This window comes from Mobula hypostoma, chromosome 2, assembly GCF_963921235.1.
Source record: "Mobula hypostoma chromosome 2, sMobHyp1.1, whole genome shotgun sequence".
NCBI lineage: Eukaryota > Metazoa > Chordata > Chondrichthyes > Myliobatiformes > Myliobatidae > Mobula > Mobula hypostoma.
In genome coordinates, this window is record NC_086098.1 from 64522603 (window position 1) to 64550582 (window position 27980).

General features: G+C 41.5%; 1 protein-coding gene across 2 annotated transcripts in view; it reads right to left on the reverse strand.

Moving 5' to 3' along the window:
• Positions 1 to 27980, reverse strand: part of mboat2b (membrane bound O-acyltransferase domain containing 2b) — a 181693-nt gene that overhangs the window by 16769 nt on the left and 136944 nt on the right. For both annotated transcript variants that reach the window (XM_063038088.1, XM_063038095.1), the window contains exons 7-8: positions 7997 to 8180; positions 1027 to 1219 (exon numbers count right to left, since the gene is read on the reverse strand). In XM_063038088.1, the coding sequence (XP_062894158.1) occupies positions 1027 to 1219; positions 7997 to 8180 (377 nt within the window). The remainder of the gene's footprint in view (positions 1 to 1026; positions 1220 to 7996; positions 8181 to 27980) is intronic.

The following is a 27980-nucleotide window of genomic DNA, read 5'->3' on the forward strand; positions in this document are numbered from 1 at the left end:
CCACCCACTTCAATTCAACTTCCCATTCTGACATGTCAATCCATAGCCTCATCTACTACCACGACGAGGCACACTCAGATTGTAAAAGCAACACCTTATGTTTCAGCTGGGTAGCATCCAACCTGATGGCATGAGTATCTTTTTTCCATTTCTACTCCTTACCCTTCTCTTTTTTTCATTCCCCATTCTGGTTTCCAAATCCTTCCTCTTCTCCTAACCTGCCTATCACCTCCCTCTGGTGTACCCCATCCCCCCACTCACACTCCTTCCCTTTCATCCATGGCCAACTGTCCTCCCCTATCAGATGCCATCTTCTTCAGCCTTTTACCTCTTCCCCTATCATCTCCCTGCTTCTAACTTCATCCACCCTCTCCCACCCATCTTCCCCCCCCACCTGGCTCCACCTATCAGCTGCCAGCTTGTACTCCTCCCCTCCCCCACCTTCAAGTGCAATACCCCTTCTTCTCCAGTTCCGATGAAGGGTCTGGGCTTGAAACGTTGACTGATTATTCCACTCCATAGATATTGCCTGGCTTGCTGACTTCCTCCAGCATTTTGTGTATGATGCTGAAGATTTCCAGTATCTGCAGAACCTCTTGTGTTTATGATCAATTGAGTTTATTTTTAAGTAGCTAAAAATACCAGTACAGGAATTTGTAATTGCTCATGATATTACCAAACTACTTTTTTCTCTCACAATCTTGTAACAGGGTTCCACTTTATTTATTGTAAATATGCATTCAATCACAGCTCAGCTTTTAAGTATACAGTTTCTTTATTCACTCATTACAACTGCTATCAATCTCAAGTATAGGGATTATACATGAATTCAGATGATGAAAAATACAAATTGAATCAAATTCATGTTTTGAACCACTTGAACTTATCATTGTACTTGTTGAGAAATAAAAACATCCATTAACATGCAATTCCAAGGCATTTGACAAGTAGAAATTAGAAAGTTTCAAATGTTTATAACACTATGTCAATGCTTCTGTTTTAGACAGAAAGCATTTGAACACTCACCAAGACTCCAAGCAAAGTAGTATTTTGGCCGGGCAGCCATTAATGAAAAATAAAGGTAGAACACTCGGCTAAGCAAGCTAGCTGTCATCACAAATGTTTCATCAATATTGTATGCAACAGGGAACATATTTGTGACCGTCAGGTGAAAAGCCAAAGAAATCCCGCAGACGAGAAGCTTACACAGTACAGCTGGCTGAAAAGTAAGCAGAAGGAATTTAAACATTAAAGTGTTATGAAACTAAAATAACAAATACCTCAGGTTTACTGAAAATATTTTCCTGGTTCATCATTCATGCTTACTATATTTCTTGTTATAGACCATAAGACAAAGGAGCAGAAGTAGGCCATTCGGCCCATTGAGTCTGCTCTGCCATTTTATCATGAGCTGATCCATTCTCCCATTTAGTCCCACTCCCCCGCCTTCTCACCATAACCTTTGATGCCCTGGCTACTCAGATACCTATCAATCTCTGCCTTAAATACATCCAATGACTTGGCCTCCACTGCTGCCCGTGGCAACAAATTCCATAGATTCACCACCCTCTGACTAAAAAAATTTCTTCGCATTTCTGTTCTGAAAGGGCGCCCTTCAATCCTTAAGTCATGCCCTCTCGTACTAGACTCGCCCATCATGGGAAACAACTTTGCCACATCCACTCTGTCCATGCCTTTTAACATTCGAAATGTTTCTATGAGGTCTCCTCTCATTCTTCTAAACTCCAAGGAATACAGTCCAAGAGCGGACAAACGTTCCTCATATGTTAACCCTCTCATTCCTGGAATCATTCTAGTGAATCTTCTCTGTACCCTCTCCAATGTCAGCACATCCTTTCTTAAATAAGGAGACCAAAACTGCCCACAGTACTCCAAGTGAGGTCTCACCAGCGCCTTATAGAGACTCAACATCACATCCCTGCTCCTATACTCTATCTCTCTAGAAATGAATGCCAACACTGCATTCGCCTTCTTCACTACTGACTCAACCTGGAGGTTAACTTTAAGGGTATCCTGTATGAGGACTCCCAAGTCCCGTTGCATCTCAGAACTTTGAATTCTTTCCCCATTTAAATAATAGTCTGCCCGTTTATTTTTTCTGCCAAAGTGCATAACAATACACTTTCCAACATTGTACTTCATTTGCCACTTCTCTGCTCATTCTTCCAATCTATCCAAGTCTCTCTGCAGACTCTCCGTTTCCTCAGCACTACTGGCCCCTCCACCTATCTTCGTATCGTCAGCAAACTTAGCCACAAAGCCATCTATTCCATAATCTAAATCGTTGATGTGCGATGTAAAAAGAAGCGGCCCCAACACTGATCCCTGCGGAATACCACTGGTAACCGGCAGCCAACCAGAATAGGATCCCTTTATTCCCACTCTCTGTTTCCTGCCAATCAGCCAACGCTCTGTCCATGTATGTAACTTTCCTGTAATTCCATGGGCTCTTATCTTGTTAAGTAGCCTCATGTGTGGCACCTTGTCAAAGGCCTTCTGAAAATCCAAATATACAACATCCACTGCATCTCCCTTGTCTAGCCTACTGGTAATTTCCTCAAAAAATTGTAATAGGTTTGTTAGGCAGGATTTTCCTTTAAGGAATCCATGCTGAGTTCTGCCTGTCTTGTCATATGCCTCCAGGTACTCTGTAACCTCATTTTATAATATGTAACTTATAACTAAAAGTCATTGACTTCAAAATATTTCATAATTCTTCTGAACTACTGTATTGCCAATGTCCATGAATGTTGCTGAGTTCAACCTACTGGCAAGTAAAAGAAGTGGTAAGATTGTTTAGAATGGAAACAAGTACAGGGGGAAAATGCAAAAACTGGGCAACAAAACTCCTTGTAGAATTTTCTTTCTATTTCTGCACAAAGAAGACTTACCAACATTTATAGACACAGGAGACTGCAGATACTGGAATCTGGAACAACACACAAGACAACAAAGGAATGGAGCACGTCAGACAGCTGAGGTCTACACCTGAAATGTGGACTCTCCTTTCCTTCTGCAGATGCTGTCTGACCTGCTGAGTGGCTCTGCTGCTTTGTGCAATACTTAACAATATTTGTTTGATTGAAAATAATAATTTTGTCTTTTTTTGTATACTATCTTCCTTGCTGCAAGATTATTGTGAAAGCACTCAAGAAAAACTCTTTACTGTTTGTGCAGTACCACATGATGGTTACACTACGGAAGGAGTCTTGCCAGCTCTGTACAAGCATAACCTGGCTGATCCCATTCATCCTTCCTCTATTACTGTAATTTTTCTCTGTTTCAATACCTCTGTGCATCTCCATTACCACCATCTCTGATGTATTCCAGACCCCGTCCACTTGTAAAATAAGTTTTTCCCTTATGTCACTTTTGATTCATTTCACCAATTATCTCCATTCTGTTACTTCTTGTTCTTAAATTCACCACCAATGGGAAGAGTTAGTCTATATGCACTCTGTCCATACTCATTATGATTTTAAATACCTCTTTTAATACCCTTCATAACCCTCTGTTCTACTGAGAACTGTTGAGTGTGATTAAAGTCACTGGAGAGACACTATAGAAGTCTTTATTCATCACAACAAGCTGGTATCATTCTGGCGACACACAGTAGAGACTCACAAGCTCAAAAGTACATCACATTTTTATACCCTTAAGATCATCAGCAACATCAGGTGATTTGATACAATTTCAATCATTAAAATGACATAGTTCACTTCAATATTTTGCTTTGACAATGCTTCCTTTGAATTATATATCTACAGTGAGAGACACCTCTGACTGATGAAACACCTTTCAAAGTAATTCACACAAATAACTACAAGTTTCTGAAGACAGAGTCAGATACCCAACATTTATGCTGTTAGGGCTGTCTCTGAATACACAAATGCATAAAAAGCTCTTGATTACCTAATCTTGCGACCATGTTTGATACACTAAGTGACAACATCTGCCTGGTCTGCCAGCTTGAATTCAAGTCTCTGTGGTGACTTGGCCCATGTTACCTGGTTTGTTTTAGCATTTGACTCATGCATATGCAAACATCTCATGTCCACTACTTTGCAAACTACATCTCGTAGTCTCTAGGCTTTTTACTTCAGTGTACTACTTGCAATTTACAATAAAAACTGAAAACTGGTTCTTGCTTGAATTATTATCTACTATATTCACATAACTTCAGAATACTCTCTAAAAAGAACAGCACCAGCTTTTCTAGTTTATTCCCACGAAGAAACCATTAAACACAAAATCATTTTAGTCCATTTCTTTTGTACCCTCTTCAAAGCCTTCACACTTTTTCTAATGTGTGGTGCCCAGAACAAGGTAGAATTCTCTATTTGCTGCCTAAATAGTGTTTATTGAAAGTTCAGCCTGACTTTTTTGGCTTTGTACTCTACCGTTCTCTTTACTGAGGTCAGGATCGCATGTACATTATTTTAGACCATACTGCATGGGAGCAGAATTAGGCCATTTGGCCCATCGAGCCTGCTCCACCATTCAATCATGCCTGGCCCTTTTTTCCCCTCCTGAACCCCATTCCTCAGCCTTCTTCCAGTAACCTTTGATGCCATGTCCAATCAACCTCTGCCTTAAATACACCCAATGACCTGGCCTCCACAGCTGCCTGTGATAACAAATTCCACAAATTCACCACCCTCTGGCTAAAGAAATTTCTCCACATCTCTGTTTTAAATGGATGCCCCTCTATCCTGAGGCTGTGCCCTCTTGTCCTAGACTCGCCCACCACAGGAAACATCCTTTCCGCATCTACTCTGTCTAGGCCTTTCAACATTCGAAAGATTTCAATGAGATCCCTCCCTCATCCTTCAAAATTCCAGTGAATACAGACCCAGAGCTATCAAAGGTTCCTCATACAAAAACCATTTCATTCCCGGAATCATCCTTGTAAACCACCTCTGGAATGTCTCCAATGCCAGCATATCTTTTCTTAGATAAGGAGTCCAAAACTGCTCACAATACTCAAGGTCAGGCCTCACCAGTGCATTGTAAAGCCTCAGCATCACATCCTTGCTCTAGTATTCAAGAACTCTTGAAATGAAAGCTAACTTTGCAGTTGCCTTCCTCACCACCGGCTCTACCTGCAAGTTAACCTTCAGAGTGTTCTACACAAGGACTCATATGTCACTTTGCATCTCAGATTTTTGGATTTTATCCCCGTTTAGAAAACAGTCTGCACATTTATTTGTACTACTAAAGTGTATGACCATGCTTTTTCCAACATTGTATTTCATTAGCCACATTCTTGCCCATTCTTTTAATCTGTCTAAGTCCTTCTGCAGCGTACCTTTTTCCTCAATACTACCTGCTCCTCCACCAACCTTCATATCATCTGCAAATTTGGCAACAAAGCCATCTATTCCATTATCTAAATCATTGTTATCCAGCATGAAAAGAAGTGGTCCCAACACCAACCCCTGCGGAACATCACTACTCACTGGCAGCCAACCAGAAAAGAATCCTTTTATTCCCACTTGCTGCCTCCTACCAAATCAGTCAATGTCCTAACCATGCCAGTAACTTTCCTTTAATACCATGGGCTCTTAACTTGGTAAATAGACTCATGTATGGCACCTTGTCAAAGGCCTTCCGAAAATCCAAATATACAACATCCACCCCATACTCTTTACTATCCTTCGTGTAATCTCCTGAAAGAATTTGAATAGGTTTGTCAAGCAAGATTTTCTCTGAAGGAAACCATGCTGAATTTGCCCCATCTTGTCCTGTGTCACCATCATCTATAATATCATCCTTAACAATTGACTTCAACATCTTACCAGCCAATTGAGGTCAGGCTAACTGGTCTATAATTTCCTTTCTGCTGCTTTCCTCCTTTCTTAAAGAGTGGAGTGACATTTGCAATCCTCATGATTTTTTAAAGGTCCTTGCTAATGGCTCCACAATCTCCAATGCTACCTCTTTCAGAACCCTAGTGTGCAGTTCATCTGGTCCAGGTGACTTATGTACCCTTAGGGCTTTCAGCTTTTTGAGCACCTTCTCCCTTGTAATAGTAACTGCACTCACTTTTGTTCCTTCATACACTACAATGTCTGGCACACTGTTAGTGTCTTCCACAGTGAAGACTGATGCAAAATACTCATTAGTTCATCTGCCATCTCCTTGCCCCTTATTTCTCCAGCCTCTTTTTCTAGCAGTCCTATATCTACTCTCATTTCTCTTTTATTTTTATCTACTTGAGAAAGCTTTAACTGTCCACTTTGGTATTGTTTGCTAGCTTGTTTTCATATTTCATCTTTTCTCTTCTTATGATTCTTTTAGTTTCTCTCCGTAGGTTTTTAAAAACTTCCCAATCCTCCATCTTCCCATTAATTTTTGCTTTGTTGTATGCCGTCTCTTTTGTTTTGACATTAGCTTTGACTTCCCTTGTCAGCCATGGTGTACTATTTTGCCACTTGACTATTTCTTTGTTTTTGGAATTCATCTGTCCTGCACCTTCCTCATTTTTCCAAGAAGCTCACGCCATTGCTGCTCTGCTGCCATCCCTGCCAGCATCTCCTTCCAATTTATTTTGGCCAACTCCTCTCTCATACCACTGTAATTTCCTTTACTCCACGAAAGAAAAACTGCTACATCAGACTTTCCTTTCTCCCTATCAAATTTCAAGTTGAACTCAATCATGTTGTAATCACTGGCTCCTAAGAGCTCTTTTACCTTAAGCTCCCTCATTGCCACTGGTTCATTACATAACACCCAATTGAGTTTTGCTGATTCCCTAGTAGGCTCAATGACAATCTGCTCTAAAAAGCCATCTTGTAGGCATTCAACAAATTCATTTTCTTGAGATCCAGTACCAACCTGGTTTTCCCCAATTGATCTGCATGTTAAAATCTCCCATGGCCATCGTAACATTGCCCATTTGACACACCTTTTCTATTTCCTGTTTTAAACATTTAAGATACCTGGTCTGTTATGTAGCAGTTTATCAAATCTTTTTGAAGTATACATCAACCCTTCTGGTATTTCATCACAAAATTGTAAATAAATAATCGGGTTCGATTAACTTTTAACAAATCCTGCAGGCTTTCACAGATTGACTCACAGTTTTAGTCTGTGAGTGATTATCATTTCCAGAACATTCCTCACAACCAAGGTTAAACTGACAAGTTTGTAGCTATTGGGTTGAACATTCCAGCTGTGCTCCTTACCATTACCCCCTGCCATCTGTTCAAAATAATGCTTTCATTCCCTTCTGAAACTTATGCAGTAATTTTCTTAGGTGTCAGTACCCTGTGGTCTGCTTGCAGAATATCATTCACCACAGTTTACAGCTAACATAGGCAGATCACATCTGTATAATAACTTTTCTATGTAGCAGCAGCTCAAATTTCATGTCATTTTGGTTTCTTCTGGGATCCAAAAACAATTAAATTAGCTTCAAAGCAGAATTTCATCAAGGTGATCGCCAATGTTTCCGATGCTTTAAATTCAAGCACAGATTACTGTGTTGCCTCTTGGCCATGAAAGATCCTCAGTGCTTAGATGTTGAAAATTATGACAAATTATTCAATTAGCTCAGTTTTAAAATGTCTGGTAATTTAAATTCAAAATTAACTATGTGGGGATTGACAATTCAGTCTAAGTCAGACCTAATTCTTAATAACTTAAAATTTCTCTTAAACTTTTGGTAATCACTAGGTTACTATTAACTGCAGTAAAACAAACTAGTATGATGACAGGAAAACTGGGAAATAATGTGGAATAGTACTTATTTGCAATTTTTAATATAATTGCAAGGCATGTCACTTCCCCAAAACATTGTTAACCATAGTGCTGCTTCTGGAGGTTATCAACTGAAGAATTAATTTAGACTAAGTTATATTCTGTGGTCTATAACACACAACATTAAATGTCAAATTAATTCAATAGATCCCTATATTTCAAAATAGCTTAACTCCAGGTTTAAGCAAGATTGCCATTGAGAAAAAAATCTCACCACAGGTGAAGGTTCTACATTATCATATTGTTCATCCCCTTTTCCATTTACTGCAGTACTCTTCCTGTGCAACGTTCTGCCTTCAATGAAAGCAATGTAGTCTTTATATGTGTAGAAGGGTCCGGCTAGGATAGCCATGAAATTACAGTTGTAGCTTAAATATTCCAATATACTTGGCATGGTCCTGAAAGTCAAATCACAGAAAAGATTAATTGCAGCAAGCACATCATTTGCAATACTTCTAACAGCCTTGGTATCAGGTGGATTAATATTTTTTGTGACTTCAGATGAATAAAAATAATTCCCAAAAAAAAGTGAGTGGAAAGGAAACATCAGTAAAATCTCCTGCTTAAGAATTACTGCACAAAATGTATTAAGAATGCAAAGTCTTCACTATTATGTTTCATTAAAATGTTAAATATTTTTAATTATAATTTCAGTGCTAATCTCCTTGTGCCACATGAAGTGAGCTTTGCGATTTATGGACAGACAGACTAATCTGAAATAATCAGGGACAGCTAAGCCAGCAGAATTTGTTTAAGGGCCAAATGATAATCATTCCTGCGGTGAGAAAATATAAAACAAAAGAATAACAGGAGCGTGCAATGAAGTAAATATGACAATCGAGGGGAAGAAATATGTATTGATTGGACAAATACATTTTCATGGAGTTTATTCAGGTCATTTTCCTGGAAGAATACGTACTTCAACTGACCGATGTGTGTTCTATAATGCAAAGATTAGTGACTTTATGATAAAGGATCCTTTGGGCAGTGCTCTATTGATAGAATTTCAAGTTGAGTTCTCTGATGACATTGAGTCCTACGCTTAAGTGATGCCAAGGACACTGGTATGAAGGAAAACTACCTGAAGTGTCTGGGAAATCATATTAAAATCTAGCACAGAGAATAATAATAGACATTTGGAAAAATACATGAAAGTTTGCCAAGTTGTACCCCATTGAGAAATATATGGCTAAAAGGACAGCAATTGATTAAATAAAGGAAACAGGCAGCTGTCTGACAGTCAAACTTACTGAGAGGGAAATCAATTTTACAAATTTATCAGAGATTGAACTGTGGAGGTAGAGTTACAAACCATTGAAACTAGGAAAGTTAAAGTCCCCCACTATAACAACCCTGTTGTTCTTCCTCCTTTCCATAATCTGTCAACATATCTGTTCCTCTACCTCTTGGTGGCTATTGGATGGGGGGGGGGGTGGTGGTTTAGTATAAACCCATCAGCCCCTTTCTTATTTTCGAACTCCATCCAAATTGCCTCTGTGAATGTGCCCTTTCTGAATACTGCTGTGATATTCTTCCTTATCAGTGTCACCTTCCCTCGCTCCAGCATTATGTCTAAAACAACCAAACCCATGAACACAGAACTAGCATTCCCATCCCTCACACAACCAAGTCTCTGTAATTCCGTGTTCAGCTCCAAGCTCTAAGTTAATCTTCCGTACCTGTAATACTCCTCGTGCTGAAATAAAATCATACAGCCCATCGGTCCCACCATATTTATTAGCCTGTCCTTTACAGTCCTTGCTTTCAATCTTACTTGTCATACTATCTTTCTTTCCCTCAACTCTATCAATTCTCACCCTGTTGCTGTAGTTTCCATCCCACTGTCATTCTAATTTGACTTCCCCCAAGTAGCACTAGCAAGCCTCCCGGTTCTACTGGACGAACTACAAGATAAGGATGTAAGGGTTATTTATTTATTCACAGCTGCTGTCCATGCCTGACATACAGTATTGTGCAAAAGTATTAGGCACCCTAGGCATTTTATATAAATTTAGTTTTAGATGTTCTATGTTTATCTTCTGGATTGGTGTGTTAGTAGAAAAGGGCAAATTTTAGATTTCCAAACATCCATTTTGCAAAAAAATTATACAGAATATTTTGTATTCTGTTAAAGTAGCACATTAAGTAATAGACACAAAATGCTGGAGGAACTCAGCAGGTCAGGCAGCATCAATGGAAAAAAGTACAGTCGAAGTTTTGGGCCGAGACCCTTCAGCAGGACTGGAGAGAAAGAAGTGAGGAGTAGAGTTAAAAAGTGGGGGAGAGGGGGAGGGGAGGGAAAAACACAAGGTGATTGGTGAAACCAGGAGGGTGAGGGATGAAGTAAGAGCTGGGAAGTTGATTGGTGAAAGAGGTACAGGGCTGGAGAAGGGAGAGTCTGATAGGAGAGAACAGATGGCCATGGAAGAAAGAAAAGGGGATAGGACCACCAGAGCGAGGCAAAATGCATGGCAAGGAGATAAAGTGAGAGAGGAAAAAGGGGATGGGGAATGGTGAAATTGGGGGAGGGTGGGCAGTTACCAGAAGTTTGTGAAATCGATGTTTATACCAGCAGGTGGGAGGCTACCCAAATGGAATAAAAGGTGTTGTTCCTCCAACCTGAATGTGGCCTCATTGCAACAGCAGAAGAGATCATGGTTTGATATATTGGAATGGGAATGGGAATGGGAAGTGGAACCCCAACAGTAGGGTCATATACTGTATCCAGTGCTCCCAATGTATATCCTATGTATCAGTAAACCCGACATAGATTGGGAGACCGTTTTGCCAAGCACCTACCCTCTGTCTGTGAAAGAAGGGGTATCTCCCAGTGGCCACCCATTTTAATTCGATTTCCCATTCCTATTTACTTTTCAAGTAAAATGTTGATTACTTTGTAAGTATATAGTCCAGTGCATGATTAAACAAAGAAAACAAACGGGTGCTGATGATCAATGACAAAATGAGTTGAATGAACTGAAACAGAAATGGGTGTAGAAGGAATACAACTGGGTGAATTAAAAGGTTAGGGTGTGGCAGATGTGACAGTTTAATCTTCAAATCATCAATTCTTATGCTATGGCAAGAGTGAGCATAGCAACAAGACACCAGGTGGTCATCCTGCATCAACAAGATCTTTTCCAAGCAGAAATTTCATGGCAGACATGAGTTTCAAGATGTGCTGCCTAAGCTCTTCTGAAGGAACACAAAGGACCAGACAAGGTTGAGGAATAGAAACACAGTGGTCACTCATGGAAATAGTGCAGTGGATGAAAGATACATCAAAATGATACTCCCTTCAAATCAGAAGTAATCCAGCACTGATATCAGCTCTGAACTCTTAGAAACCACTGGAACTCAAGTATACCCCTCTATGCTCCAATGAAGTCTTGTCAGAGGTGGTCCTCATGGAAGAGTTGCTGCCAAAAAGCCATTCCTCTAAAGTGGAAAGAAAGCCCAGAGACTCACCTACACACAAGACACAGGGACTGGGCTGCTGAACGATGGCAGCAAGTGCTCTGGACCGACGAGTCAAAATTTAGGGTGTACAAGATGATGAAAGGCATTGATCGTGTGGATCGTGTGGAGAGTCAGAGGCTTTTTCCCAGGGCTGAAATGTCTAACATGAGAGGGCACAGTTTTAAGGTGCTTGGAAGTAGGTACAGAGGGGATGTCAGGGGTAAGTTTTTTTACACAGAGAGTGGAGAGTGCGTGGAATGGGTTGCCAGCAACAGTGGTGAAGGCGGATATGATAGGGTCGTTTAAGAGACTTCTGGATAGGTATATGGAGCTTAGGAAAATAGAGGGCTATGGGTAACCCTAGGTAAATTCTAAGGTAAGGACATGTGTGGCACAGCTTTGTGGGCCCAAGGGTCTGTATTGTGCTGTAGGCTTTCTATGTTTCTAAAATTTGAAATTTTTGGCTCAAACAGGAGGCAGTTTGTCCAGAGAAGAGCTGGAGAGCGCTACATGGATGAGAGTCTGCACCCAACAGTGAAGCACAGAGGAGATTCCTTCCAGGTTTGGGGCTGCATTTAGACCATACGACCATAAGACAAAGGAGCAGAAGTCAGCCATTTGGCCCATCGAGTCTGCTCTGCCATTTTATCATGAGCTGATCCATTCTCCCATTTAGTCCCACTCCCCCGCCTTCTCACCATAACCTTTGATGCCCTGGCTACTCTGATATCTATCAATCTCTGCTTTAAATACACCCAATGACTTGGCCTCCACTGCCGCCCGTGGCAACAAATTCCACAGACTCACTACCCTCTGGCTAAAAAAATTTCTTCACATCTTTGTTCTGAATGGGCGTACTTCAATCCTTAAGTCATGCCCTCTCGTACTAGACTCCCCCACCATGGGAAACAACTTTGCCACATCCACTCTGTCCATGCAAATGGAGTTGGTAATCTTGTCAGAATTAATGGAATCCTCAAATGCTGAGAAGTGCAAGCAGATTCTCATCCATCATGCAATACCATCAGGCCCAACTTCATTCTGTAGCAGGACACTGACCCTAAAAAACATGGCCAAGGTCATAAAGAACTATCTTCAGCAAAAATAAGAACACAGAGTACTGCAACGGATGATATAACCTCCACAGAGCCCTGATCTCAACATCACTGAGGCTGCCTGGGATTACCTGGAAAGACACAGGCAAGCAGGACAACCAAAGTCAGTAGAAGACCTGTGGCAAGTTCACCAAGATTCTTGGAACAACCTACCAGTTGATTTTCTTGTAAAACTGCACAATAGTGTACCTAAGAGAATTGATGCAGTTTTAAAGATAAAGGATGGTCACACAACATATTGATTTTATTTAGTTTTTTACTGCTTACTGCTCTTTCTGTTCTCCCAGACTCTCTGTCAGCCTGGCGAATGTTGAGGCTGCTCGTCCGATCCGTTTGTTGATCTCGGGGTCTAGGGAGAGGCTGTCCGTGATGGTGGAGCCAAGGTATGTAAACTCGTGAACTACCTCCAGCTGGTAGTTGTTGATGGTAATGGCAGGGGGGTGCTCAACGCCTTGGCCCAACATGTTGGTTTTCCTCAGGCTGATGGTCAAGCTGGAGTCCCGGCAAGCTCTTGAGAAGCTGTCCATGAGGCGTTGCAGTTGCTCTTTAGAGTGTGTTGCCAGTGCTGCATCGTCTGCAACATGTCCCTGATGAGTACTTCACGAACCTTGGTTTTCGCCCTCAGCCGGGACAGACTGAACAAAGTTGCAGTCTACAGGGCCTGCGTCCTCAGCACACTGCTTTACAGCAGCGAGACCTGGAGCCTCTACTCCAGACAAGAGCGGCGTCTCAATGCCTTCCGCCTTCACAGCCTGAGGCGCATTCTGGACATCAAGTGGACTGACCAATTCACCAACAATGAGGTCCTGGCCCGTGCCCAGATACCCAGCCTCTTCACCCTGCTCCAACAATGCCGTCTCCGCTGGCTGGGCCACGTACACCGCATGTCAGACGGGAGGATCCCGAAGGACCTGCTGTACGGGGAACTGGCCTCCGGCAAGAGAGCACAAGGCGGCCCCATCTTCGTTTCAAAGACGTTTGCAAGACAGACAAGAAGTCACTGAACACGAACGTCGAGAGGTAAGAGAACATTGCAAGCGATCGTTCTCACTGGAGACTGGAACTACGCAGAGATTTGAAAAGAGGAGAAGAGAAGCTGAGGCTTGCTGCTGAGGAAACAGCATCAAGACTACACTGGAGGACAGTGCCTTCAAGTGCAGTCGCTGCAGCCGAGACTGTCACTCCCGTGTGGGCCTCTACAGCCACAACAGACGCTGCTTTAACACAGACTGAAGCAAGACTTTCCAGGCGCAGATCCATAGTCTTGTGAGACTAATGGATGCCACCACCACTGCTCTTCATCGTAATTTTTGTTGATACTTAGAAACTTTTCACTTGTTATTTTTAAAAGCATCTTCGCTTTACAGAATTTTTTTTACATGTGCTCAAGACTTTTGCCCAGCACTGTATGGGAGCCTTTTAAAAAAAAAAATCAGCTGATCAGAGTTCAGGATCTGCCTATTCCAAGGGAAGGGGATCTTGGTTGACCCGAGAAGTCTTAAATTTAGTCAGGAAGGAGAAGGAAGCACAAGTAAAGTTTAAAGCTAAAATCAGACTAGACCTTTGTAGAACATAAGCAGGAAAGTGCTGAAGCAGGTGATTAGGATGGCCAAAATGAGTCATGAAATGTCCTTGGCAAACAGGATCAAGGAAGGTCACAAGGCATTTTATACTTGAGGCCCTCTGTTGGTCAGAGTCAATCATGGATGTTGCCTCCCAGCTGTCTGTGTGATATGCATCCCAGGGCAGTACGATATGGAGAGCAAGCTATTGCCCATGTAGCAGGCTCCCCTTCACCATGCAGGTGATGAACCCAAAGGAACAGCAGGGACCGATACAGTTTGGCACCAACGGCGTCGCAGGATTTGCCAGTCAGCATTGAACTCAGTGTAGGACTGCCTTAGGGACTCCAGCTCCAGATTTTTCCTTGGGATTTACTCCAAAAGCCTTCCCGTGATTGGGTATAACTGCAAGGCAGCAGAAGTTTGAGATAAGAATTTTCCTTCTCCTAGCTGACCAACCACTGCTGACAAGCCCCATCTGCCCGAAGCGACCGGTTTTAAGGTGCCAATAACCTGCCTTTGTCCCATCTCCTGTCAGTAGAGACAGTTCTGGAGAGGACAATGAGGTATAAAATTTATGAACTTTCGAAAGGCATGGCCTGTTTAAGGACTGTCAGCATAGTTTTGATCCAGGCAGATTGTGCCTTACAGAATTGATTGAATTTTTTTGAGGAGGTGACGAAGGATCTTGATGAGGGCAAGGCAGTGGAGATCATCTACAGGTATTTGATAATGCCCATTATGGTATGTTGATTCAGAGGATAAAGACGCAGGGGATACAGGGTGAACTGGAAGTTTGGGTTCACAACTTGTTCACTCAGAAGACAGAAAGAAGGCTGTTATTCTGGCCGAAGGGCTGTGTCCACGTGGATCAGTGCTGGGATCTTTGTTTTCTATGATATAACTTAATGATTTGGATGAAAATGTAGATGGATGGATTAGCAATTTGCAGCTGATACCAAGATTGGTAGAGCTATAGACAATGTAAAGGACTTCCAAATAATACAGCGGGATATAGATGAGTTACAGTTATGGACAGAGGAGTGGCAGATATGGTTTCACACAGGCTAAAATGGTGTTGCACTTTGGGAGGTCAAATAAAAGGAGAAGGTATATAGTTAATGGTGGACACCTTAATAGTATTGAGGGATCTAGGGGTCCATAAATCACTGGAAGGGGCTACTCAAGTGGATAAGGCGATAAAGAAAGTGAATTCCACGCTAGTCTTCATTTGATAGGAGTGCTGAGTATGAGAGAAGGGAGTTTTAAATGCTAAAAGCTATACAACACTTTAGTCAGACCACAACTGGAGCATTATGTGCAGTTCTGGTCACCTCGGAATGCACCCTGCAGTTTGAGAGGGCGAAGTTAAAATCAAATGCATCAGAATCAGAATCTGGTTTATTATCACCGGCATGTCACGTGAAATTTGTTAACTTAGCAGCAGCAGTTCAATGCAATACATAATATAGCAGAGAGAGAAAAAAAACATAATAATAAATAAACAAGTAAATCAATTACGTATATTGAATAATTATTTAAAAATGTGCAAAAACAGAAATACTGTCACAGTGGAGTAAAGAGAATTACAGAGGCATGAGAGAGGAGCTGGCCAAGATTCATTGGAAGGGGACACTAGTAGGGATGATGGGAGAAAAGCAATGGCTGGAGTTTCTGGTAGCAATTCGGAAAACACATGACAGATACATTCCAAAGATGAAAAAGTATTCTAAGGCAACTGTGGCTGACAAGAGAAGTCAAAGACAGCAAAAAGCATATAATATAGCAAAAATTAGTGGGAAGTTAGAGGCAAGAGAAAATCTGCAGATGCTGGAAATTCAAGCAACACACACAAAATGATGGAGGAGCTCAGCAGGCCAGGCAGCTTCCGTGGGTAACATTGATTGTACTTTTTTCCATAGATGCTGCCTGATCTGCTGAGTTCCTCCAGCATTTTGTGGGAAGTTCGGGAATTGGAAAGCTCTTAAAATCCAACTGAAGGCAACTAAAAAAACAATAAGGAGAGAAAAGACGAAATATGAAAGTAAGCTACCCAGTAACATGATCATTTCTCCTCTTTTCAAGTCTGTAATAAAACCATTTCCTTTCTGGATCTACCCAAGTCTTCGCAATCCACATTCTTCACTCTCCACATTATTATAAATCCATTTTCAACCCTTACTCTCTACCTCCCTTCCTGCCTGTTCTGATAATTATAAATCTGAATTTATACTCCTGTTTGAGTACTGTTGGGGGGGACAGCTTACCCGGGGGAAGCGACAGTGGCCCTGCCTCCGGCACAGAGTCTGGCCCTGTAGCTCAGAAGGGTAGGGCAAGGAAGAGGAGGGCAGTTGTGATAGGGGACTCGATAGTAAGGGGGTCAGATAGGCGATTCTGTGGACGTAGTCCAGAGACTCGGATGGTAGTTTGCCTCCCTGGTGCCAGGGTCCGGGATATTTCTGATCGTGTCCAAGATATCCTGAAGTGGGAGGGTGAAGAGCCAGAGGTCCTGGTACATATAGGTACCAATGACATAGGTAGGAAAAGGGATGAGGTGGTGGGGAAACTGCTGGAGTCAGTTATCAAGGATGTGATAACAGCACATTTGGAAAGCGGTGAAATGATCGGACAAAGTCAGCATGGATTTGTGAAAGGAAAATCATGTCTGACGAATCTCATAGAATTTTTTGAGGATGTAACTAGTAGAGTGGATAGGGGAGAACCAGTGGATGTGGTATATTTGGATTTTCAAAAGGCTTTTGACAAGGTCCCACATAGGAGATTAGTGTGCAAACTTAAAGCACACGGTATTGGGGGTAAGGTATTGGTGTGGGTGGAGAATTGGTTAGCAGACAGGAAGCAAAGAGTGGGAATAAACGGGACCTTTTCAGAATGGCAGGCGGTGACTAGTGGGGTACCGCAAGGCTCAGTGCTGGGACCCCAGTTGTTTACAATATATATTAATGACTTGGATGAGGGAATTAAATGCAGCATCTCCAAGTTTGCGGATGACACGAAGCTGGGTGGCAGTGTTAGCAGTGAGGAGGATGCTAAGAGGATGCAGGGTGACTTGGATAGGTTGGGTGAGTGGGCAAACTCATGGCAGATGCAATTTAATGTGGATAAATGTGAAGTTATCCACTTTGGTGGCAAAAATAGGAAAACAGATTATTATCTGAATGGTGGCCGATTAGGAAAAGGGGAGGTGCAACGAGACCTGGGTGTCATTATACACCAGTCATTGAAAGTGGGCATGCAGGTACAGCAGGCGGTGAAAAAGGCGAACGGTATGCTGGCATTTATAGCGAGAGGATTCGAGTACAGGAGCAGGGAGGTACTACTGCAGTTGTACAAGGCCTTGGTGAGACCACACCTGGAGTATTGTGTGCAGTTTTGGTCCCCTAATCTGAGGAAAGACATCTTTGCCATAGAGGGAGTACAAAGAAGGTTCACCAGATTGATTCCTGGGATGGCAGGTCTTTCATATGAAGAAAGACTGGATGAACTGGGCTTGTACTCGTTGGAATTTAGAAGATTGAGGGGGGATCTGATTGAAACGTATAAGATCCTAAAGGGATTGGACAGGCTAGATGCAGGAAGATTGTTCCCGATGTTGGGGAGGTCTAGAACGAGGGGTCACAGTTTGAGGATAGAGGGGAAGCCTTTTAGGACCGAGGTTAGGAAAAACTTCTTCACACAGAGAGTGGTGAATCTGTGGAATTCTCTGCCACAGCAAACTGTTGAGGCCAGTTCATTAGCTATGTTTAAAAGGAAGTTAGATATGGCCCTTGTGGCTACAGGGGTCAGGGGGTATGGAGGGAAGGCTGGGTTCTGAGTTGGATGATCAGCCATGATCATAATAAATGGCGGTGCAGGCTCGAAGGGCCGAATGGCCTACTCCTGCACCTATTTTCTATGTTTCTATGTTTCTATGTTTCTATGAATCATTAGATAGTTGTCAGCAGTTACCAGCATAGTCTCTACCTGTAAATGAAAATTGAAAGCTAAGCTGTCCAAATATGCAATCTAGTGAAATTCAACCAGGGAGATCACCAGAAGAAACAATAGTAGAGCCACAGAGGAACCTGCTGCTATTCTTAATCAAAAATTCATAATTCTCTTGCTTAATACCAACCCAGTTTTATGAAATTCACAATCAACATCCAAAAAAAAACAGATCTGTGTAGATTATTTGGACCTAACCCAACATTTTGTTTTTTTAAGGTTTCCACACAATAAAAGCCCATAAAACGAAAGATTGGGAGCTGGTCAATAATAACTGAATACTCTGCTGCAGAAATTAAATTCAGAGTAAATTCCAAGAAGCAGGTGAACTATTTAGAGCTGAATAATATGGGGGTCTGGTGTAGAATCTTAGGGAGGCAGAGATTTGCTGAAGAATAAATGCTGGATTTCCTTCAAAGTGATTACAGTAAATTATTAGAGCTACTTTCAACATTTGGCATCAATTTAAAAACCAGTTTTGCTAATTCACTGCAATAATCAGACTCAAAATATATTAATTTAATTTGAAAAGGCACATGGCTATCTTCAAACTTACAGGCCCAAATTCTAAACGAAGAAACATAAATCTATTTCCCTTCAATATATCATTGTGTACCATTTGTATATTAAGGATACTCAAATGTATTTCACCATCAATTCTCAATACAGCTCTATAATCAATACTCTCATCAATTAAGACACAAGCAATGCCCCATATTTCACTTGGGTAGCCTACAACCCAATGGTGTGAACATCAATAAGTTTTCCCTGTTTTGTGTGTCCACACCCCTTCTGCCTGTTCCTTTTCCACACCACAGCTCTACTTAGGTTCTCTCTCCCTTTGTTCACCTTTTTCATCCCTTTCCTCCCCTCTTGTTATCAAGACTCATTCGCTCCTGGTTCCAACTGCCCATTGTCCCTGTCTTGTCCAATTCTGTCTTTCACCAGTTTCCATCCCACCCCTCTATTGGATCCGATTATTTAATTCTTAGATTAGACTTAATTGTTATTTTCTTTGCAGTTTAACAATTATCTGTTTGTATTTTAAGTAGTTCTTATAAGCATATAAGAACTACTTAAAATGCAAGCAGATAATTGTTAAACTGCAAAGTTTAATATACTTCCAGTGGTTACACAAAGTATAATTCTGGAAAGCTCTGAAACCTTCTGACTTTGTCATTGGTTAACTCTTATCTATAAATTTGAATGGAATTCCTTATCTATGGATATAAAACAGCTAAACACAAAGCAGCACCATCTTAATCTTAGTTTCTTTGTCTCCATCTCTCTCTTGGTTTAGTAGACCTTTGTTCTATAATTCTTCACAAAATGATCATGAAGTAACAAGCTTTACATCTCTTTCCTGACACTGAAAGAAGCTTGGTTCAAAAACATCAGAATCCAACAAATGATGTGGTTGGCAGCATTTCAAAATTAAGCACCTGGAGCAATTGAGGTCAAAGGGAGAATTTTCGCAGCCTACACAAAAGGGGTAAGAACTTCTTCTGCTCCTCCATTGTTTGAGCAAAAAATGGATTCTACCTTCAGATATCAGATAGAAATTAGAATTAAAGAATGATGCATTGCTACTTAAATAGAAAAATAGTAGTGAATATATTATTTGCAATCTTTTCGGGTTGTAATCTATTTGGTTATGATCTATTTTGGTTGCACGATGATCTATTTTGCTACCTACTAGAAACATCGGTTGTACAATCTATTCAGTTGTAATCTATTTGGTTGCAATCTATTTGAATGCAGGATCAATCTATTCTGTTACAATCTACTAATATTTTGAGATTGTGGTCAAAGTGATCAGATGTCTGTACAAATTAAGATCAAATCTAAACAATAGCCAAAGTCGTAAAACTTCCTTGGAGCTCTATCTGAACATAACATTAATAAAAGAAGTCCAGGTGAAATATACCAACAATATAGAATAAGAAGGCAGAACTAGAAAATGCCTTCTACTGCTTTAGAGTTAAGACCACGTGGTCAGTTTGATCGAATGTGCAAGCGATTGAAAGAGTTAACAGGATGAGTAAAGCCTTTAGTAATTGGAAGAAACGTGAAACTTGCAATAAGCTACAAAAATAGCACAATAGAGACAGTAAAAAGTCTAAGGGGCAAATGTTTGCATTAACCAAACGAGCAAAAGAAGAACACGGTAATTCAATTGGAGCGCATTGTATGGAGACCAGAAGCAAACTAAAACAAAATGCAAACGTGCAGCTGCAACAACAAGTGGCTTTTTTGCTAACACTGTTTCCAGCGATGTTGCTAGTGACACTACTGTTGGTGCTCTGCCCTGGCAAACACCTATTTCTGAAGCTCCACCCAAGGAATTACAGCCTATCTCTGACAGTCCCTCCATGACAGTGATATCATCCGAACTCTAAGAAATTACAGGATGGACATGACATGGCCACTACAGTGGCCCCTAATGACTCAAGTGAGGATGGCAATGATGGAACAATAGAATTACCAGCTATGTTACAGCTTGCTCCAATAAAGACTAAGGGAGTGAAGACACAAGGGGAACCCATTGTTAATCAATGTATTGACTAGCTGGTAGATCCATCAACTATTTCAATGCCCAGAAGACACCACACAAGTGGTTTACAGTTATTGATATGGCCAGTGGATTCTGGTTCATACTACTGGCACCTGAATGTCAACTATAGTTGGCTTTTACAGTTGATTATCAACAATACCAATGGACAAGGCTACCACAAGGACACCACAACAGTTCCACTGTCCATCACATGGCTGTGAGACAAGACCTGAGAGACTTACCAGCCGTTGATCTGACAATTATACAATATGTGGATGATGTCCTGATTGCATCTTAAGCTACAGACCACCATGAACATGATGAGCTTTATTTGCTCGATTATATATCCTCCAAAGGTCACAAAGCAAATGAACACAAGTCACAATTGCAAAGTAAGTAGTTTAATTGGGGCAGAAAATTTCACAATAAATGGGAAATCACTGAGAATCATTCAAATGTTGTTAGGTCAGCAAAGCCTCCTACAACAGTTCAGCAACTTCAATTATTTCTGGGTTTAAGGAAATGCAACAGATCATGGATTAAATCATATGATGAAATTGCTCAATCACTCAACTATCCACTGAAAGGCAACAAGTACTCTGACAACCACATGACTCTTAATGAAGAAAATCTGAAGGCATTTAATACTTTAAAGGCAACATTATGTACAAAATCTGCATTAAGTATCCCTGATACGGGTAAGCCATCTACCCTGCAAATTAACAGGAAACAGATGGTGGCAGTATTAACTCAAGAACATGGAAACGGACAGTGGGTCCTGTTGGTTATTACTCTGTTAAAGATCCGATTCTGTACACTGATGGCTCCTGAACAATTGAGACAGGAAATTTGAAATGTTGCTTCTGGAACTGAAAGCCCTGATTGTAGTCTGTAAGTTGGCAGAAGGAAAATCAGCTGGTATCTACAATGATTCTCCATATGCTTTTGGAGTTGTTCATGATTTCGTAAACTTATGGGGACAAAGAGGATTTTGTAGAGCTGTAGGAGCCCAAATCAAGTACAAGACTAGTACAAGAACACATGAATGTCATACAATGGCCGAAGGTTGTTGTATTAAAAATATAAAAGACACTCAAAAGTTACTACATTGGAAAGCCGTGGAAATGCATTTGTGGATGAAATTGCAAAAAGGATAACATAGGAAGGAATGAGAGAAATAAAAGTACAGTAGTACTGAGAACAGAGGCAGTGAACCTAACAACTGGAAATATAGAAACAAATGAACTCTTTATTACAGATGAACATACAAGATATTGGAGAGATGCAAGCTCAATGCTGTACTCAGGAAAAGTAGTTCTGGGTGGAGAATGGTGCGTGGTTAAACAGTGCTGGAGTATGGAGATATGGCACTAGTCATCGACTTGTAGCCCCAACTACATTGTCTTCTAACTGGCACAGCAAATACACTCCCTAGGACACACTGGAGTTCAAATAATGATTGACAGATTCTCCAAATGATGGTGGTATCCAAAGTTCCAGAAACATGCTCAACAAATGTTTGAGAGATGCATGGCATGCCAGAAAGCACTAAGCGGGAGCACAAGAAATGAACCACCTTTTCATTTAGGTTCACACTCATGATTAAAAAGGCAGCTCTTTGTGGCAGTTTTTTTGGAGTTGGACTGTGACCAATCACTGGGCGGGATTCATTAGAAAGGAGGAATAAAAATAAGGCAGGTGCAAGCAGAGAGGCCATTCTGGTGAGTGTCTCAGTGCTGGAGGTTTTGGGTCATCAGGCTTCGGTGAGGCAAGTTTCTCTTTTTCTTCTTTATTCTTCTTTCCTTGTCTGTCAGGGCACAGTTAGTGCAGTGAGAATGGCTCCAGGGGGTGTGTTGTGTTCTTTGTGTGAGATGTGGGATTTCTGGGAGACCTCCAGCCATCCGGATGACCACATCTGCACCGGGTGCACTGAGCTGCATCTTCTCAGAGAAGCTGTTAAGGAACTGGAGCTGCAGCTCGATGATCTTTGGCTCATATGGGAGAATGAGGAAGTGATAGACAGGGGCTACAGGGAGGTAGTCACCCCTAGGTTGCAGGAGGCAGGTAACTGAGTGGTTGTCAGCAGAAGAGAGGGAAATGGGCTGCCAGTGCAGAGTACTCCTATGGCTGTTCCCCTCAATAGTAAGTATAACATTTTGGATACTGTTGAGAGGAACGACCAGTTGGGGGGAGGACACAGTGACTGGGTCTCTGGTAATGAGTCTGCTGCTGTGGCCCAGAAGAGAAGAGAAGTGAAGAGGACTGCAGTGGTAATAGGAGATTCCATAGTCAGAGGAACAGAGAGCAACATGAAGGGAAACTTCCTCACTCAGAGGATCGTAAGAGTGTGGAATGAGTTGCTAGCACAAGTGGTGCATGCAAGCTTGATTTTAACTTTTAAGAGATGTTTGAGTAGGTACATGGATGGTATGGGTATGGAGGGCTATGGTTCCGGTACAGGTTCATAGGAGTAGGTAGTTAAAATGGTTCCACATGGACTAGATGGGCTGAACGGCTTGATTCTGTGCTGTACTTTCCTATGACTCCATGAGATTCTGTGGGCATGATAGAGACACTCAGATGGTATGTTGCCACCCAGGTACCAGGGTCAGGGATGTCTCGAATTGGGTCCACAGTATTCTCAAGGAGGAGGGTGAGCAGCCAGAAGTCTTTGTACATATTGATACCAATGACATAGATACAAAAGATGAGGAGGTCCTGAAGAGACAGTTTAGGGATACAAGTGGAAAGCTGAACAACAAGACCTCCAGGGTAGTAATCCCTGGATTGCTGCCTCTGCCACGTGCCAGTGAAGGCAAGAGTAGGATGATTTTGCAGATGAATACATAGTTGAAGAACTGGTGCAGAGGTAGAGGTTCAGATTTCTGGATCACTGGGATCTCTTCTGGGAGGAGGTACAACCTGTACAAAAGGGATGGGTTGCACCTGAACCCAAGAGGGACCAATACCCTTGCGGGTTGCTTTGCTAGAGCTGTTAGGGAGGGTTCAAACTAATTTGGCAGAGGGATGAGAGCCGGACTGATAGTTGAGGAAGGGGCAGTTGGTTTACAAACACAAGCAGTGTGTAGTGAGACTGCTAGCAAGGACAGGCTGAAGATAGGGCAAAATTGCAGTCAAAAAGGTGAATACAGGATTGAAAGTGTTATATTTGAATGCACACAGTATACGGAATAAGGTAGATGAACTTGGCATGTATGATGTTGTGAGTGTCACTGAGGCATGGCTGAAAGAAGATTACAGTTGGGAGCTTAATGTCCAAGAACACACATTGTGTCAAAAGGACAGGCAGGTAGGTAGATGAACCAAATAAGTACTTTGCAACAGTCTTTACTGTGGAAGACACTAACAGAACGCCGGATGTTCCAGAGTATCAGGGAGCAGAAGTGACTGAAGTTGCTATTACTAGGGAGAAGGTGCTTGGGAAACTGAAAGGTCTGAAGGTAGATAAATCACCTGGACCAGATGGACTACACAGCAGGGTTCCGAAGGAGGTGGCTAAAAAGATTGTGGAGGCATTAGTACTGATCTTTCGAGAATCAGTAGATGCGGGCATGGTTCTGAAAGACTGGAAAATTGTAAATATCACTGTACTCTTCAAAAAGTGGGAGGCAGAAGAAAGGAAATTATAGGTCAGTTAGTCTAAATTCAGTGGTTAGGAAGATGTTTTGAGTCGACTGTTAAGGATGTGGTTTCGGGATACCTAGAACACATGATCACGTAGGCCAAAGTCAGCATGGTCTCCTTAAGGGAAAATCTTGTCTGACAAATCCGTTGGATTCTTTGAAGAAGTAACAAGCAGGATAGACAAAGGAGAATCGGTTGATGTTGTGTACTTGGATTTTCAGAAAGCCTTTGACAAGGTGCCACACATGAGGCTGCTGATCAAGTTAAGAGCCCATGATATTACAAGAAAAATACTACCGTGGATAGAGCATTGGCTGATTGGCAGGAGGCAAAGAGTGGGATTTAAGGGATCCTTTTCTGATTTGCTACCAATGACTAATGCTGTTCCACAGGGGTCTGTGTTGGAACCACCTCATTTGACAAGCCACTCAATGGCAATGTTGACATTATTCCTTTAATTCATTATTCTTAAGGAGACGTAAATATATAATAATCATGCTCTCCATGTACCATATGAAACTGGATCATCATTTATGTAAGTATAATCAGCATGACCTGGGGAATATCATACCTGACCCTATTCATGTCTTATCCTCTGATATAGCTATATCTAATGTTCATTAACAAAGCCATTACAGGTTTCCCCCGCCATCCGAAGGTACAGCGTTCCTATGAAAGGGTTCGTAAGCCGAAATGTCGTAAAACGAAGAAGCAATTACCATTTATTTATATGGGAAAATTTTGTGAGCGTTCGCAGACCCAAAAATAACCTACCAAATTATGCCAAATAACACATAAAACCTAAAATAACAGTAACATATAGTAAAAGCAGGAATGATATGATAAATACACAGCCTATATAAAGTAGAAATACTTTTCCACAATCATTGCTGGCACAGATCTCCGTAGCGAAAATCTCACGCAAGCGCCGTCAGCAGAAAATCTCGCACAAGCGCTGTTGGCAAAAACACAGAACAAGTGCTCTCCAGTAATCTTTAAACTATGAAGCTGCCAAATCATACCAAATAACATGTAAGAATACACAGCCGATATAATGTAGAAATAATGTATGTACAGTGTAGTATCACTTACCGGAATTGGGAAAACAGCGCCGAGCACACTGATGATGGTGTGTTAGACTGAGTCGTCGCAGGCTGGGTGGTGCAGTGACCCCCACCCTCCGGGCTACCAACCAATACATTACCGTGAAGCACGCAGGGGTCCAGCGGTAGCCGGGACGCACCCAGCACATCTTTAAGCAAAAAGCCGAAATAAACATGCTAATTAATTACGTGCTGCCCGACACGTAATTTTCGGCCCAGATCAGTGCTGATTGCATCGCCTCTGACCTGGGCCGACAATTACATGTGGGGCTGCACCTAATTAATTAGCATGTTTATTTCGGCTTTTTTCTTAAAGATGTGGTGTGTGCGTCCCAGCTACTGCTGCATTCTCTGCGAATCGGTACAGTATCTGTCCGCGGCCTGGGTGTTGGGGTGGTGGGACACTGGGGTGTCATCTCGTTGCCTGTTTCCATTAGAGCAGGCAGCTCATCTTCTCCTATGACTGCCCGCCTCGATGTCGAAGGTCGAGGTTCGTCGTCTGCTGTGGCTGATGTGGAAGGCTAACTTGACTGCTGAGCCTCGCGCATTTTTCTATCATACAGTTCTTTGTAAGGACTCAAAGAATCTTGCAAATATCCCATAAACCTACGTACCCTTTCAAAATTAAAGCTGTACTTTATCATTACTCATTCGGTTTCGATTGTTATCCTTTCCCCTTCCAATTGCATCAGCTCTTCATCTATCAGTTCTTGGTCATGGGATGCCAAAACCTCTTCAACATGATCTTCATCAGCTTCCATAAGCCAAACTCACTCTGTCCTTGCTTCGTTCACCACGATCGAAACGCTTAATTATGTCTAGTTTTACACTAAGCGTAACACCCTTACGAGCTCTTTCAGGCTTTTCCGACACCATAGAACTCATCTTGCAAACTACTGCTCACAGGCTCATGTTAAAGCAATGCTGGCGAGAATGCCGTTCCGAATCCGGGGAGAGCGGCTGCTCGGGGCGTGCGCTGCTTTTTATCGCGCGCTGAATTTTTTTCTTAACAGTGAAAACACCTTCTGAAAGCGAAAACAGGGTACTAATGTAGGACTTCCGTAACAGTGAGGTTTCATAAAGTGAACGTTCGAAAAGCGGGGGCAACCTGTAAATCTTTTCAGATGTTCACTATAACAGTTACTTTTTGCTTGAGTTCAGAATGTACCGTTCCTGTAGGGCATAGTTCATGGAATTATACTCTACATAGTCCTAAATGGGGTAATGACTCTGGAATTTTCATTGATAAGCAGAAACATTTTACAATTCAACAAATCTCCTGTCTAGTAATAAGAAATGGTCTAAGTTCATAGAACAATATATACTTTATGTGTGGAAATGGAGCACACAACTCTCTTCCACGTAATTGGTTAGGATCTTGTTATTTAGGGCATGTTTATCCTGCCACAGGACTCACACCTTACCTTTACACCCAGAGTCTGGAAGCAAATGAGACATTTAAAAAGGAGATCATTTTGCATGAATTTTATTCCCATTTTATGGTGTTGCATGGGGCATGAGAGGGATTAAAAGTGTTGCTGAAGCCTTACAAAAAGCAAGCAATGACACTACTGATGCCTTGGGAAAAGTAACGACAGAAATGGTCACCATGCATAAGATGGTTCTTCGAAATTGTATGGCATTAGATCTTCTTTTAGCAGTTAAAGCGGCAGGCAGAGGCAAGGAGTGCTGTATTAAATTGTAATGTAACTGGTGGAAATGTATACAGTTCACAGCCATTGACATTGATTTGGGGTTCACTTTAAGAGGCTGGTCTAACACGATGACATAATTACTTTAAGTCCTTTTCCCACGCTTTGTGTTCAGTGCTTGGAGAACAATCAGTTGCAACAGTTTATCATAATTTACATCTCTTTTACTTGTTTAAAGGTGATCATTAATAGAATGGTTCAAACTTGCATAAATGTGCCTACTAATCTGCCCAATCATGACATAATCCTATGAATATGTTGATTAATATGTACTTTGATATTTCATAATTCTAGTTTATTGATTCTTTTATACATAATGTATGTAACAAGTTTTCATGCATCTGAATTTTCATATGTACTGATTCTAAATTTGTGATTTACAATAATAAGGGAGGAGGGCGAAAATTGTTGGATCGGACTGTTTAATTCTTAGATTTGATTATTTAATTGTTATTTTCCTTGTAGTTTAACCATTATTATCTGCTTGAAATTTAAGTACGTCTTCGTATGCATGTGACAGTTTAATATGCCCCCAGTAATTTTCAAAGTATAATTCTGGAAAGCTCTGGAAGATTCTGTGCACTGCATTATTTGGATAATGATGTTCTCATTGGCCATCACATCTATAAATTTGAATGAAATTTTCCCTATTTATGAGTATAAAATAGCTAAACACAAAGCCACGCTATCATAATCTTTGTTCCTTTGTCTCCCTCTTTGCTTAGTAGACCTCTATCACTGCTTCTTCAACTTTCCTTTGTTCTATAGACTTTTCGTAAAATGATTGTGGAGGAACAAATGTTGTGCCTCTTTCCTGATTTGAGAAAGAACCTTGGATTAAACATATCAGGATCCTGGTTATATTCCCCCCGAGCTCTTGGTCTTGGTGCAAAAGGTCAACTCAAAACATAGACTTTCCCTCCATAATGATGCTACGTTCATTCACCAGTGCATTCTTTTTAAGCTTTCAACGAAACTTTATTGACATTCACGAGTGATCATGAGGTCAGAATACAGGTATCTCCGTTAAAGTGTCTGTAGAG